The sequence below is a fragment of the Anopheles funestus genome, chromosome 3RL (assembly GCF_943734845.2).
Source record: "Anopheles funestus chromosome 3RL, idAnoFuneDA-416_04, whole genome shotgun sequence".
Taxonomy (NCBI): domain Eukaryota; kingdom Metazoa; phylum Arthropoda; class Insecta; order Diptera; family Culicidae; genus Anopheles; species Anopheles funestus.
The window spans coordinates 74,283,031-74,298,862 of record NC_064599.1 but is presented as its reverse complement, the minus strand read 5'-3'; the positions used below and the strand labels follow the sequence as shown (position 1 = coordinate 74,298,862).

The 15,832-nt window shown below is 41.9% G+C and overlaps 1 protein-coding gene across 3 annotated transcripts in view; it reads right to left on the bottom strand.

Annotated features, from left to right (window-relative positions):
* The window catches only part of LOC125766956 (nephrin-like), an 80,427-nt gene that overhangs the window by 31,474 nt on the left and 33,121 nt on the right, over positions 1-15,832 (bottom strand). For all 3 annotated transcript variants that reach the window (XM_049433085.1, XM_049433087.1, XM_049433086.1), the window contains exons 4-5: positions 6,167-6,316; positions 5,753-5,932 (exon numbers count right to left, since the gene is read on the bottom strand). In XM_049433085.1, the coding sequence (XP_049289042.1) occupies positions 5,753-5,932; positions 6,167-6,316 (330 nt within the window). The remainder of the gene's footprint in view (positions 1-5,752; positions 5,933-6,166; positions 6,317-15,832) is intronic.

Sequence of the window (15,832 nt, the reverse complement as noted above, 5' to 3'; positions counted from 1 at the left end):
ATATTTAAAAAGCATTACAACTTTTTCTTGCCAAAAACTCGCGCTCGATTCGATCGTTTGAAGTGTTGTTTTTTTGTTCGCTCTGTTTTTGCTCTCTATTTCGACCAGATCCTAGCCCCTAGAAGGAGTGGCAGGTACTGTATTCCCTGTATTTTTTTTTATTTTGTTGGGCCGACGAAAAAAAACCTAACGGTATTGTTGTTCACGGTTTTCAGAAAAAAAACATCCCACACCCACAAAACACCTGGCTGCGAAACAAACGAAGACATAAAACGAACATTCGACAGATAAAACTTGAAAATGGAGAACACTGTTTGCCACCCCACCCAAGGGGGTGCACCAGTGAAAGAATGCACACCAACGCAAAGCAAAAAAAAAATACCAGAAATCCTTGTTTTTAGCCTACTTTTACACTTCTTGTGTACACACACCGTGTTCAATCGGATCCTTAGGCTCATCCTCCCCTTATTGCCAGGGCGTGTGTAAAGCTACCAGCCAGCTTAGAAATTGCTCTACACGTGATTACCATAATATTAGAAAATGTGTTTTTTTTCTCTCCTCCTCTTTTCACATTGGAAAATTGTTACCGACACGCCGGGAAAAGCCGTCATCAAACAAGTGAGAGCTTTTGTTTTTTTTTTGGTTTTGGTTATTTGTTTGTTCCCATTACCAACACGTCCTCAAACTCAGAACAAGGAAAAACAGGCATGACCGTGCTATAATGCGTTCTGAAGTGTTATTAAAGTCGAATTAAAACATCTCACCTGTAGCAGCGTTACGTACCGCAAAAGGAAAGATTTGATTTCTTACTTCATTTTTCTTTTCCACCACATTTTGTTACTGAAAAGCTAAACTTTATCGCCTTATTCGGCCAGTGAATAAAAAGCACTCGTTTCCATGATATACTTCCACCCGGTGCTGCAGTGGATGCCCTTCCTTATCGCTTCGGCAGGAAAAGGCACCACAAGGTAAATGAAGTGATGAGTGGATCACGCGAAATCGGGAAAATGTTCAGAGGGAAAACTTTTGCGTCCAACCTAACACCATTAGCGGGATAAATTATTCATAAATGGGTACTGTTTTGTGCACTGGTTTTGCGTGACCAGCAACGGTGGAGACGGGTTTCCAGCGGGTTTTGATTGAACTATGCAACACACACAGACACAAACACGCACGCTGTTTATTTCTCATTTGTTCACAATTAATCACTTACAGCAAAAAAGTATGTACTGCAATAGGAACGTCATGGTTATTTATGATGTTCTCACTGTGTATATAAAAAGGTAACGTAGTAACAAACGCTCCAATGCAGCATGTAATTTTAAATCATGTAAAAATATATAACCTACATTTATTCATTATTTTTCAAGAAAACTGAACTTTTTGTGTCAAATTAAAAAAAATGACAAACACATCCAGTTTCTAGCAGTTACAGTGCTTATCAAAACAATAATACTACCTTAATTATATTAGTTGCTTTAAAGAGCTCGATATAAATATTTCTTTATCCACATTATCTAAATATTAGACATGTAGAGAATTTTATTTTTTACAGATAAAATTTAAAAAAATTAAAAAAATTTAAAAAAAATCATGACAAAGCTATAGTTTTATAAAGAACTGTGTCACCCACTAGTGTGAAGCATGCAAGCAACCACATAAAAGCCACCTAATTGTTTGAAAGCACGCAAAATTTACCAAACCCCACACTCTAATTGAATAGCAGCTTGCCCATAATTATGGGGTGAAGTTTTTCCAACCCCTCTCTTGTCAACCTTCGGTTTCGGTCTCATTTATACGCGTTAAACAAAAATACAGGATACACACAGGGATAAACATTAAAGCACCGCAATCCATTTGTGAATCCCAGAGCGCAACAAAAAAAATCATTTGTTTAAATAGAAATTTACATAAAATAATTGGTTATTGAAATTTATGAGATTCCCATTCGCGTTCCGCCCGCCTCCATCGTCCGAACGCCGGACACAAAACCCCTAACACTCGTTAAAATAATGTTTAAAAATGCAAAGCAAAATAAAAACATCAACACTCAACAGAGACAGCTAAGTGACACACGGTACCAAAAAGCACGGTTGTGTTCAATAATCAACAAACTGGCCAGTGTTGCACACAATTAGAACAACAGCCACATTGATGGCGCTAAAAATAAAGGGAAAGTCTGGCTCGCATATTAAAAAAAAAGAAAACAAACATAAAAAAAGGAAAAAATACATAAATACAACCACCCATCCCGCCATCACGATTACCTTTACCGACCATCAGCAAAATGGGCAATGGAGACGCATCGCAACAGGGAAGCTTTTGTGGCGGATTAAGTCGATTGAACCCAGTGTGGCCAGTGGAGGTATGAGGTGGAATAGGTGAGATTGATGAAAAAGTAATTGAAAACCATTTGGAATGAAATTTAGCATGAAATTGATCTTACGGTACGGAATTTCGAAAACGATTTAATCCTGTTTCTGTTTTCTTTTTTTCTCCCCTTTGTTTGCTACAAATGGCCGTTCATGTGTTGTGAATTTCAAACGATGCAATGTATTTTTTATTGTTGCATCTTGTTTTCTTTTCAAATGCTACACTTTTGTATTCTATTTTTATATATATTCATCTGTTCATCTTTTCATCTTTGATGGAAAACTTTACCCTTCAATTACAATTCCACAGCGTACATAAATAGTTAGACCACACCGGTAGTAGTTGCTGCCTAAAGTTTCAAACTCCTTAGTTCGAGGAATAATGGTTCGATTCGCTTCAAAAAAAAAATATTTGCGAAACCATGTCAAACGGAAGTTTAACCCCAAGTTTCACATTCAAGGAAGCGGCTTCAAGTTAGCCACCCTGAAGTACCATGTCGTACATAATTCGGTTGGAAAAATGGATCATCCTCGGTACACGGAACTGCTTGAAAATTTTCCCCGCTTTTACACCGGAAGGTTTGATACACGGCCCGGGGTTCGTTGCGTTTTTGGAAACAATACCAGATACCTGCTCAACACGCCGTCATACATAACTTAGATCATGTATTTTTCATATTTCAAATAGATTTTCCCCCCACCACAACCGGTACACATGGAAGCACCGGCAACGTGTTGGAGATAGTTGAAGTTGGCGGACAGGATGCTTGAAAAAGTTTTATCCACTATTCCTTCATATGTGCCCTTGATGATGCATAATTTCAGTGCCGGAACAAGGAAGAAGAACCATCCGTGCGGCGACGACACTAGAATGCTAAAACTGTTGCCACATTTTGGGACGGTTCAAAACCGGTTTTACCGGAGCGTTCACAAAAAGGTACGTACCATTGTTGTAGCTTTTTGCGCAAGGTTCTTCCGTAGCGTTAGCGGTCCCAAGTGAGCCCCCCGGCCCACCCTAAAATACAAAAAAACCCGAGTTCAACCGGGTAAGGGAGGGGTTTGAAAAATATGCTCTACAAGAACCGCCTGTCAAGCGGCGATACTTTTACTTCTTTCCTGCTGGCCGATCCGGCCAATGAGGGCCAAGTGTATAGTGCATCCAGCCGGGGAGTACTCAGCCGACAGTTTCCTTTCGTCGGTAAGCGTTACCTGATGCTCGGTAACGACACGTCACGTACTTCACGTAAGATAAATTACGACGGCCAAGAGTGCCGTGCTGTGCTGTGGGGTGCCGAGCAGGATAAAGTTTACTTGTTATTAAATAATTTCAAGGAATTTTCATTGAAAGCATGCATCCGTAACTGTGCAAAACAGCATCACAGCTAGCATCACAGGACATCCCGGCTGTATTGTGTGCACTGCAACCGGCGGGGATACGGCTTCTTTCCACAGTGCTCGGATGCTTAAAGTTCTTCACTCCAAACCAACAAGACCCGACCGGTGCAATGAAGTACAAAACGGGGCGAGATGGCACAAGACGCTACGGTGCACGAATTCAAACTATATTGCAATGGGGGAAGTTTTATGTGTCTAGGTGGCTGCACCAGAAGCGAAACAATAGACCAATAAGTTTACAACTCCTTCCTACCAACGTGGGGTACGTGCGTGGGTGCAACAATTTCCATCGTCCCGGCCCGCAAAAAACAGTTGGACGGATTCCGCTGAAATACGACCATCCAGATGGTTTTGTGCTCGGAATGTTGGACCCAGTCTTAACATGCATATTAAAGTGCATTCAACAGTGCGAGGATAAAATGTGAAGATGGTGAGCTTTATTAATATTGGATACTTTTGCATGAGAATATCAAGAGTTGGAAAAGGATGAGTAACACTTTACAACACGAGAAATGCAGGTGATTGGCTTGGTAAAAATGAAGACTTATAAATACTTTGACGGAATGAAACAATAAAATCTATTCGGAAAATGATTCAAGGCAGGAAAATCTATTGGAATATGCTTTGAATTCATTTACGCATCATAAATGCTTCTGTGTCCAGGCAGAAGAAGGTTATGAACTCTTTAAGTCAATAGAAGTCAGATTGTGTATAAGATACTTAACTTACTACTAGAAAACATCATAAGATAGAGTTACGAGCGTAAGGCGATGAGCTCTGGACGTAAGCTCAACTCCTCTCCAAATATGTCCAAGCTAACCAGGGGTTTCGTAATGTTCGACGTAAAACACTGGCTTTTCTCCTCTTCAATTCTCCCGTCTTTGAGGTGATAATTTAGAATATCATCTTCTATCAGTCAGTGCAGGTCTTGATATATTCCTAACAATATTGCCGTGGAGATTAACAAGAAAAGATCCGCTAGAGGATATGCTGACGAATGTCCCAGTACGCAGGGACGAGGTTTCGCACCGCACTTTTAAAGTCGTCTAAAACTTCCGCTGATCTTGGATCAACAATCAACAACAGAAGCATCATTTACTCAACATAAGTCAGCGCTAGACTACTAACTCCCATATTCTCATTTTATATCTAGAGGATATTATTTTAACTTAAGCATGAATTGCGAAGTTCCATAAGACCTATTTTCTTCTTAAAATAAGAAACGACTTCAAAATATAGATGCTTCTAAAAACTGACAAAAACTGCTGCAGTTAATTGTTGAGTCCAAAGAGCAATGGATGACGTAAAGTTGTACGACGTCCTCATTATCGTCTAAAGACTCAAACTTACCAGAATGGCCAAGTCATTCCAAAGATACCGAGTGATCCAACTCGTAGAGATATTTTAGATCTTCTAAATCGACAGTGCTCAGTTTGAAATAGTTGAAAGTACTCCAACCGTAAGCCAATACCGCTTAGTGGTTGTAGCTCCTGATAACAGTGAGTAAACAACGGTAACTATAAAATCAATTCATCTAACCAAAACCACAGTTTGTGCTAGGCAAGTTTGTGGTTCTTAACGTTCTGATATCATTACTATTCATTAGTGTTAATTACTTCCAATAAAGTTGCGTACACAGTACAGTACAATATCATTTCATCACGCAAGTATCCGGTGTCGTTATGAATTTATTTAATTTTTAATTAAAATATAATCATGTGGTTCTGTTTACAGTATCCTATTGGAAATTGAATTCTCTTTAATCGATAAAATTAACATTAATTAACAATTTTTTCCAAACGCTTTTCCAACAGCATTAAACCAGACAAACTCTGATTCACTTTGCCTAGTCGTTGTGAAATGAGTTATTTTCATTCACAATGACAGCATTGCAAAGACCTAGGAATTCTAATATCTGTACCTAATTTCGCTACGTACCAATGTAAATGGAATAGAAAATGGAACAGCTTGACAGTAATACTTACATATTACGGTGAGTCGAGCATTGGCACGGATGGCTGAGTTGAATTTCGCCGGTCCGACTTGGCACTGGTATTCGGCATCGTCCTCGATCGATGCGTTCGATATTCGCAGATTGTAGATGCCGAGATTCCGATCGGCCAGCACCGAGTACCGCGGGTACCCCGGTATGGTGTGGGAAAATCCTGCCAAAAAGGAAAACGTCAACAAAAGGAACAATACTAACCAATTGGTTTTTTGGGGGGGTGGGTAAGCAAATCGACAGCAAAATGTAGCAAAAACAGCAGCATCAGCATAAGCTAAAGAACCGCACAGCAAACACACATCTTTGCCACAGTATGTAGGTTAAATTTCCATCCAAGTAAATGCGGTGGAAAAAAAACTACTTCAAAGTACGGAGACAGAGCAATCACACTTACCGAGCGCAAAGCCATCCTTTGTCCACTGCACAGCACCGACTAGATTGTAGATCTCGCACCGAAGCAATGCCTCCGTGCCTTCCAGCACCTGCAGATCCCTCGGCACGATGCGGAACTTCTGCTGAGCGTTGCACAGCAGCATGGGGATTACTGTAAAGAGACAATCACAGCACATGGTTACAGTTACAATTATCTGGCAAGGATTAGATAAGGATTTGGTCACACAATGGGGAGTAGGGGGGAGAGGGGATAAACACAAAAGAACGCCAACACCACTGCACAATGCAACTCCAAAAGGAATGTCCCTGTAGCATCGCACTACACCAGAACCCGGCTTGCTCGCTGCCATACACAGCTACTTCATACATAACTCGAAGGAATATGTAAGATGCATTGGGTTCGGATTAAGAGCAATTATTTTAGCACCATCCGAAGGGTTGGAATCCTTAAGAACAATGCAAAGGCATTGATTTTGTTACATTGAATTCAAAGTACTATCGTGAGAGGCTTGGAATAGTTTCGTAGAATCGACAAACACAACAGAATCCACTTATGGGGGAAAAACCAAAATCCTCTCCAAAATTGAATAATCAAATCAATCCACACAATCTGGGTTAGTCAGTCAGATATATCAATTGTTGGGTACTCATTGTATCACTAGCATCAGCTTTATTTACCTTGTTTATTTGTCTTTCCGAGAGTAACACACGTCAATCAATTCTACCTCGGTTAGTGAAGAAAAAAATTATCATAAAATAGCAAATTCTGCAGACTCCAAACACACAGCACGCGACTGTACAAACAACCAGGACAATGTTCGATACCTTTGAACCTGTATTCACAGTACACAATCTCTCATATTCCCACGGTTTTTGGGTACAGTACTTTCATTAACACACCTTCGCTGGGTTTATCGCACATCCAGAACCATATTGACCGTGTCCGTGCCAGGATACACGCGATACAATGTAACACCATCTGCTCGTGTAGGCTTCATCTTGCAACGGATGTTACTGTTACTGACTGGTTGTTTCGGTGGGTTTCAATCACACCATTACTGTGGTTTTTCAAAACAAAAAATTACGATAACGATACGAAATTCCACGCCACCAACCAACACAAACCTTGCTTCCCAACCGTTTGATCTCTTCACTGTACAAGCTAGCCACGAAACAGCGCAACAACAAAGCCTTTACCTTCAAACCAGCGTGGCGACATGACACGAGTGCAGTTGTTTTGGTAAAAGTGGACCTCTGGTTGTAAATTATTTCGCTCACCAAAAACAAAACTGACCAAAAACCTTCTCGACCCGTACGGCCCAAAATTCGGTCCGAACCATTCGCTTCAGTGTATTGAATCAAAATATAATTTCTGTTTTTTTTTGTTTTCATCTTCCCGGGTTCCCTGAATCCTATATACCGGTACCGGTGCGGTTCGCTGCTCATTATCTTTTCAGTCACTTCGCTTCGCAACCGTGCACCGGAAGTTATAATTCAGCAGCAGCTTGACCGTCGTCACACGTACACTGCGTCGTATCCGTTTGCGTACGGTGGGCCTGTGTTGTTCCACAGTCTTTTTTTTTTTGTTTATCGCCGTTACGTCGGGCTAGTTGCCAAAGTTGCGATCGCAGCATGTTGATGTAGCATCTTGGAGGATCTCCAAGTAGAAGCAAGACATCAGGCAAATATATTCAACGGGAAAAAACACACGAGTGCGAGAGAGCGAGCACTAGCTTTGCCGTCACGTAAACTCGGCTTTACGGATCTGCCACGAGTCCGGTACGACCGGTGATATCAATTAATGAATGACGACGATTTCATCTTCACATTTATGCCGGTGTCGTTCTCGTTTAACATCCGGTTTTGTGCAACCGCCAACCGGAAACCGGTTCCCTGAAAAGCTGAAGCTCCAGAACGTACTGTGCCGTGTCCGAAATCTTCACGAAAAGGTTGGTTTTTTTCGTTGTTGCTACTCAAATATGTAACCTGAATGGTTTGTGCTAAATTCCGAAACTATAAGGCAACCGTTTCGATAGGTTACAAACTGAAACAATCCATAATATATGGCAAATAATTATATGGTGCAAATTCTTACTTTTCTACTGCGTGTTAACCTTTATGGTATTATATTTTTGAAAGCTATTTTATACAATCCTCTTCATTAGCTAGTAAATAAAATATGATTTAGACAATAGACTCAAAATATAAGCCTAATAAACTATTTGCAAAGCGTAAAAACAACTATTTAAACAAATAATTGCATACTTCTAGGCGTTTTTCACAGCTTTAGAACTATTTTCCTAAAAGGACATTTTTCCTGATCACTTCCTACGGTATTTATATTGCACTGAGCATCGTTTCAGTGCACAATCTAAATACACTGCCGGTGACAACAACAGGTACATTAAATAAACATAGATGACAGATTTAGAGTGGAAGATATCAACTAACGTACTACATTCGCATCGCCAACACATCCCACCTGGAAGGGCTTTGTGTTTGGGAAGCAGTACTGTTGTAACTCAAACTCAACATTAAAATTACTACATGAAAATAAAATAAAACACACACATACACTAAACAACTATACATACTTCAACACTCTTGCTGGAGGGCATACTACAATCGTACGAACTGACTGGAATGTTACTCCCGTACGTTTCGACGAGCTTTCTAACTCATTGCATCCCGGGTGCAACAATAAGCAGCAGCAGCAGCACCATGAACTGGGCAGAAGAACAATGTTATCAGTGCCCCCCTCCTGTGCAGGTGTGGTGAAGCCCAGTGTGCGTTTCGTTCATCCCTCCCTAGATAAATCGTATTATCCCCTTGAGCAGTGCTACATGCAACATCCAACACGGTCAGGTCAGGTCGCTCGACAGTGGGAAAGTAATCAGAATAAAATGTCGTAACAGGAACATACCAACCAAGGGAGGGGCGGCAGACTCCATTTTCCCGCTCTTGCTCACTTTGCCCGCTAATGAAACCGTAATAAGGGGGAAATGTGCAAAGACATTAGGCCCGAAGGTGTATACAGTTTGGTGCACACATATCCTCTTTTTTATCTTTTCTCTCTCTCTCTCTGTCTCTGCTGCATCGTTATCATTTGTAGTCGCGAACTCATCAACCACACTACCCTCATCCACATTGATGGTTCGGGAAAAGTGGAGTAAATGATATTCCGGTGCAAAGCAGCGAAATAAAATCAAACCCTGAATTGAGAAGAGTAACAGAGTAATGTTGGAACAGAAATAAAAACAAAAACACAACCCTCGAAACTCCCCCTTCCCAGCCTTTTTGTGTGGAGTTCCGTTCCTAACTGTTTGTCCAATACTTCCCCGGGCTTCTAGCAGCGTGTCGCGTGGGCATTAATTTTTACGACCCTCGAACGTCCCCGGCCAGCCTCCGGCCCCGGTGGATCCGGTTTTGATTCCCATGACCGATTCCGCATGTGGACGGTAATTTAATCATGCAACTTTTCATATGCAAGCGCAGAAAAATAAATAAAAACCACCGAAGGGATGGACGGGGTTTGTGGTTTTTGATATTTTTTTTCGAGGTACTGAAAGTAACTTCATGGCTGGGAATATTCTCACACTTTTTCCCACAGAGTGGAATGATTTGATGGCCTAACAGCTGGGAGGAAGGAAAGTGGTGGTGAAACCCCTCGAAAAAGGATACTAACTGTGGGGAGGAAATTTGGTGAAAAAGAAATTATAGCTACAGCTGATAACATCGGATAGATAGTACTATCTATATGACTTACAGCTGAGATAAAGTAATGTCACAACCCGGCACCTGTATCTAGATCCTGTTTTATAAAACCGGATTTAATTTTGTTTCGCTTTCCACATCCTTTTTTTCCTTGCTTTTTTATCAACCTGTTCGTGACTACCTGTGTGCACTGCAAATGAAGCTGTTTTTAACATGAATGAACGTAAAATGCAACAGCTCCCACAGTGAACAAGCGGTTGTTTCCGATTCCAGTAGTCAGCAGCACGATAAACAAGTGTTACCAGTAATCAGACCGAAATGTGAAGAAAAAAAGCGTGGAAAAAGGAAAGGAAATTATAATACAAAGCAGAGAAAAATATGAACAAACCACAATTCGACCCCAAAACCGCGAGATGGGAAACGCATCGTCCTCCCGTATGATACGTAATCATGGGGCCAAAGAAAAAGGAAGCAATGGAACCCACAGCCCAGGAGATAATTATGTTTGCCAAAGGACCCGTACCCACCAAGGAAAGCCGAACGAGCGTAACGGACAAACGTCGCGGAAGCTGGAACAAACCAAAAAAAACGCTCAAGGAAACAGGTGGAGGTGACCGGGCTGGTTGGCAGGATATGGGAATGCAGAAGAAGACGGTGCAGTGCGTACGGAAGGAATCCTCACAAAGCGAGTGTAATCAGCGCAGAAAGCGTTTCCCACGGCGATAAACTTTGCTGACGGGATGCTGCGGCAAAAGAGGAAGCGCAAGTGCACCGTTCTGGTTTGACAGTTTGCAAATCGATGACTGGCCAATCGATGGGAAGAGCGGAAGAGCGTGTTGTTGTTGCTGTTTTTTTTTGCTCTTTTCTCACCGATTGCAGTGCAGCCTGAGAAAGTTTCCAATTTTCCACCCATTTCTGTCTCATCGAACCGGATGACCAACGCCTTTGCGCAAAATGTAAGCGATAATGATAGGCTGCGCGTCTCGGTTCGGGCTGAGGGCACACACACGGTACAGCGAGGAACTGGAGCATCGGGATCGGGACTTTCCCGCGGGTGTGTAAAAATAATACACAAAAATGAATCTGTTCCCAGCGTATATCATGGGTATAGGGGAGATGGTTTTGATTTGCCTACCATTACCAGAGGTAAATGAGGAGCCAATTTGAATGAGAAAGCTCTTATCAGTGGAAAGTATAACAGGAATAACAATCAATAAATATTTGTTAAAAAAGGAAAATGAATCATAAATTATTTTTTATTATGAAATATCATTGAACAATTTCATTTTGAGACCAAATTAGTAAACTATTTCAAATTCCCAAATAACTACAAACTAGTGATGGGCGTTCTGGAATGAAACTTAATACAAAGGAACGATTTGAACGACAGAAAGTGGAGAACCCATTTATTCTATTTTATTAAAAAAAATAGGTGTGCAAAGGGTTCTTTAATTCATTATTTCGATTATTTCGATTTCAATATTTGATTTTTTGGATATTATTATTTGGATCGATTTTAAAAAGTAGATTGTAATCGTAGTCCAGAGATCGGAGTCCGAAAAAAAAATAGGAATTGCCTGGTTGTCGACAAATCGAATCAACCATGTCTTGGGCCATTTTTGTTCAAATCTCATAGCTCAGATCGAAATCAAATCGTCTTTATTTAAATAAAATGATTTTTTAAAAATATAATTACACTCAAGTGAACAGTACGCAAACCTATCATCGCTTTAAACATTCATTAGTTGTCAACAGATGCATGATATCAAGCTATTTATTTTTATTTTTTAAATCATTCCGCTTTTTGCTCCATCATTATTATTCCTTCAAACTAATGCTAAAAAAGTGCATCATTTACATCAAATTTGTCACTAAATTGTCACCGATTACGGAGTATATCGTAACAGTTCCAGCCATTTATCACTCTCCAATATACTACCAGAACATACAACAACAAAACACGATAGGTGATGATTTTAATGTTTTGTCTAATTTAACGATTTCCCTTCATACTGCTGATGCATTTCATTGCTAAGCCATAAATTACGGATTAAACCTATAACGTTACCTATACCCATTTCGAAGTTCATTTCCCCCTTCCTAAACCGTACCACGAAATTTGCTTTTAATCAAACAAGGCATAAATTTATGAGTTCAGTGATCGTTTCTCACGCAAACCGGGTTCGAACGGACCAAACAGCAAAACCACAACGCACCGGGAAACGCTTCGAAATCGGTAAATTTCACACTTTTCGTCCAATCATCATTAGAACCCGATCCGAACGAAAACCACTTTCCCGATACATATTTACTCCCGCGGTACGTTCGTGCGGTATCGTTCTTCATTAACGTGCGCTTCCAGTCGCACCGTCTCGAACCCGGGTTTTAGGGATGCCCGCTGTGCCTAGTCCGCTTTTATATGGTGTGTCTCATTAGCACAGCAAGACGCTCGTGCAAACACTGTCTCTGAGATAGATCATTAAGGAAGCGTCGAATGGGTATAAACTCGTACTAAACCCAACGCACTAGGAATCGCTCCGGTCCGGTCTAGGTCCGGATAGTCATAAACTGTTCGCGTTCCGAAAAGCGACGCCCGGTTCGGGATCATTGTCGAGTCGGGATCGGTGATATAGTGTATTAATTTGCTGCACTTGTTCTCGTTTCCGAAAACACAGCTCCTAAATCCCATTGCGCTCTTTGCGTCTTGACGTTTGCTCGAATAGGTTGCGACGGACGAACAAATCTCTAAACAGCTATAAAACTAATTTTTCCAACTTTACCACACAACAAAAAACCCGATCACTAGCTGTATCGTTAATTGGAAGCTTCTAATTGATTTGATTTTATGAGCTGTAAAAGCTCCTCCAGCATGGTTCTGTTTTGCCGTTAAAACGAGATGGTGATAAAAATCGGTGGCTTGTACTTAGACTGGGAGATTTTAATGTTTTAAGCGTATAAGACTCTACAACAAACCAAACGTAAACTCCTGACTGATTAGTTAAGATTTTTAATCTTTTTTCATCCAAAAAAGGAAATGTTTGCTTTTTCTTTCATATACATATATTCCAGCTAATGTTTTAATCAAGCAGCCGTCTTTAAGCGTCCGATGTCTCGCACCAAAAACCTTCATACACTGCCAGGGTGTGGATTAATAGCTTGTATTTTAGCTGTAACTGTACAGTATTAAACATCCACAGAAGGTACACAGAATGGCAACCGGACCTACCCACCTACCTACGAGGCAAAACACCAAACGAAAAGCTACGATCCACTCATCCCACTCAATATTCATATGACGCCATCAGGGACACGCATAACGGACACTGATTTATGCTCGACCCGGGCTCGTGGCCATGATCACCTAAGCAGCCGCCAGGTAAGCCGAGAAGACGCACAGTGCGTGGTCGTGCGTCGAACGGATCGCGCTAGGTAGGACGGCCGAGTGTCAATCGAACTAACGATCGTAAATAGTGGAAGGTTTGTTTAGATTTTTTCTGTGTCTATTTCTCCTACAAAACACTCCAAACAAAGCAGAGCCATTGGACGATCTGGTACTGCTGTTGGACATCTAGTTGAATGGTGCGTTGGCAGCAAGTACCACTTAAATACAGGATGTAGCTGTTTATGTACACTATTGCTTAATTTGCCATTTTGTTGTACCGCTAGAAGTAACTTTGTAATATATTATTTTACTGTACACAGCAATATTCTTCTTGAAATTTGCTGAATATGTGTTAGGTTATAAAAATAAAAAACGAAACTCCCTCAATTTGGATTGATATATAAAGCTTCCAAACGAAGACAGCCGAAAGAGAAACAAGATTAAGCAAGATTGATGCCACTCGATGATGCTACAAATCCAATAACGTAGAAAGCGGGAATCAATCAAATACGATAAAGACATCAGGTATTGAGCCCTCTGCCTGTCTGGCTGTGTATCTCTATCTCTTTTTGTGTGTGTTGGGAGTATTTTATGTGTTTCTTTTATCATGAAATGACGCACCCACGGAAGCCCGACCAGCTAGAAAGCGAGAACGGTTTCGTTCGATAGGCGAACACCGTCTCACACAAAGCACAATCTCCAGAACGAATGCACACAAAAAGGTAGCGCAAAGAAAAATGATTCCACCACCGGGCAAAGCCCGACTGCAGCCGATTATTAATTTCCGGTTCAGCTCTCGATCGATCCCCGATCGGTGGGGAAACGCTGGATACGATCCTTTTTGTGAGCGTTTGGCCATTTGCCCTAAAATCCCAGGCATCGGTAGGGTTTCCGGCCATGAAGGTTCGCGGCAAAACCCCGGCTGTACAGTCCGGGTACAGTTGAGTGGGTTTCAAATTTATATCGTTCGATTGGGCCGACCAAAAGCTTACCGAACTGGAACCAAAGCGCCGATGTTGCTGTGGGCATTCACGGTCGGCCATCTTTTTTCCCAGGATCGTTACAGTGCACTGACCATCGAGCAGCGGGCATCCAACCAACTGCAGGCGAAGAATTATGTGACAAAGTGTACTGATGGAAGTGGTCGCACAGGAGGGGAGAAACCGTTGCGGTCACTGAAACTGGGCTGAACTGGGACGGTGCTCCACTTTTTGGCACACACACACACACCAGAGTCCAAAAACCACAATCACGACACCAGGCCCAGCCTCTCCGCTACAACCGGGAAGTAAATATAAATCTTCATAAATTTGTCAAGATGAGCACCCTCGGCAGGACCCGATCTCCGGTGTTGAAGGCAAAAGTGTGCGCGGGAAAAAGAGACAGTGAGACAGAGATAGACCTGTCGTAAATCAAGCCAGCAATCAACTCATAAATTATTTCACATCTGCCAGCTAGAACAATAGACAAGCCGGGTTTTCTTGCGACCTGGTTCATCTCCATCGCTAGTGGGTGAGCAGCGTTCAGCAATCGGTAAATTTTGACACCGCCACGCTTTGTCATCTATTGTGACTCTCGCACATCCTGTGATGAGAACCAGCGGGTATTCGTTAGGGACTTCGCAGCGGCTCCAGAGCAAGTGGCTCATTTGTTGTTCCACTTCTTCGATAGGCTTCGTGTACGCGGTGTTCTGTATTCGCCCCGTAGTAACACCACTCGCCACAAGTGCCCCACACTGTCACGACAGAACTGGTTCCGTTTCCTTCCCACCATATATGGGGAAACCAGTTCCAAGAGTGTCATGTTTTTTTTTGTTACTCCTATGTTCAGTTACCTAGACGGGATAGTTGAAGCAGAAGAGCGAGGTATATACGATGGAAGCTGTACAAGAGCTCAGGTCCACGATCGCGTCCACCTCCCACTCACATACAGAGTGAGCGCGTAGTGATTTTCATTCATAAGTCCAGTATGCCCCCAAGCAGCAGCAGCAAACAACTTGGCAGGAGGGTAAACAAGAAAGAAAAACGTCACCCCTATAACTTCACCCTCACCGAATCAGCATCCAACAACGACGATACAGGGAAAGGAAACGAACAACACGCAGCTAAAACAGGTCCCACAGATGACAGCCTCTGTGACGACTTGAGCCGAAACGGACACACAAACACACACCCAACATCGACCCGACTGCAGGCGAAATGACCAGCGAAACCGAAAACCTGCTCCAATGTATCCGGACTCTTACGCTACAGAAAGCTCAGTTGTTTTGAATAAATACATCTCCACAAATGACTCACACACGCACATATTACCCACGTTCAGTCCGGATACGTTGTACCATCCACCATTCTCCAAAACTTTAAACTCCAAAGAGCTCAGGCCTCTCGTGGCCTGAAGAAGGAGGTAAAAACAGTCCGGCAAAACGAAGAAATCTGTTTCAACTTCGTCTTTCCTCTGTACGTTTCTTTTTTTTGCGTAATATAAAACGAGTTATCTTGTTCTGCCACTGCCAACTACCAGCCTTTCGCGCCGCATCCCCTCAGCAGCCCTGTATCTTGGTGAAGTCCTCGG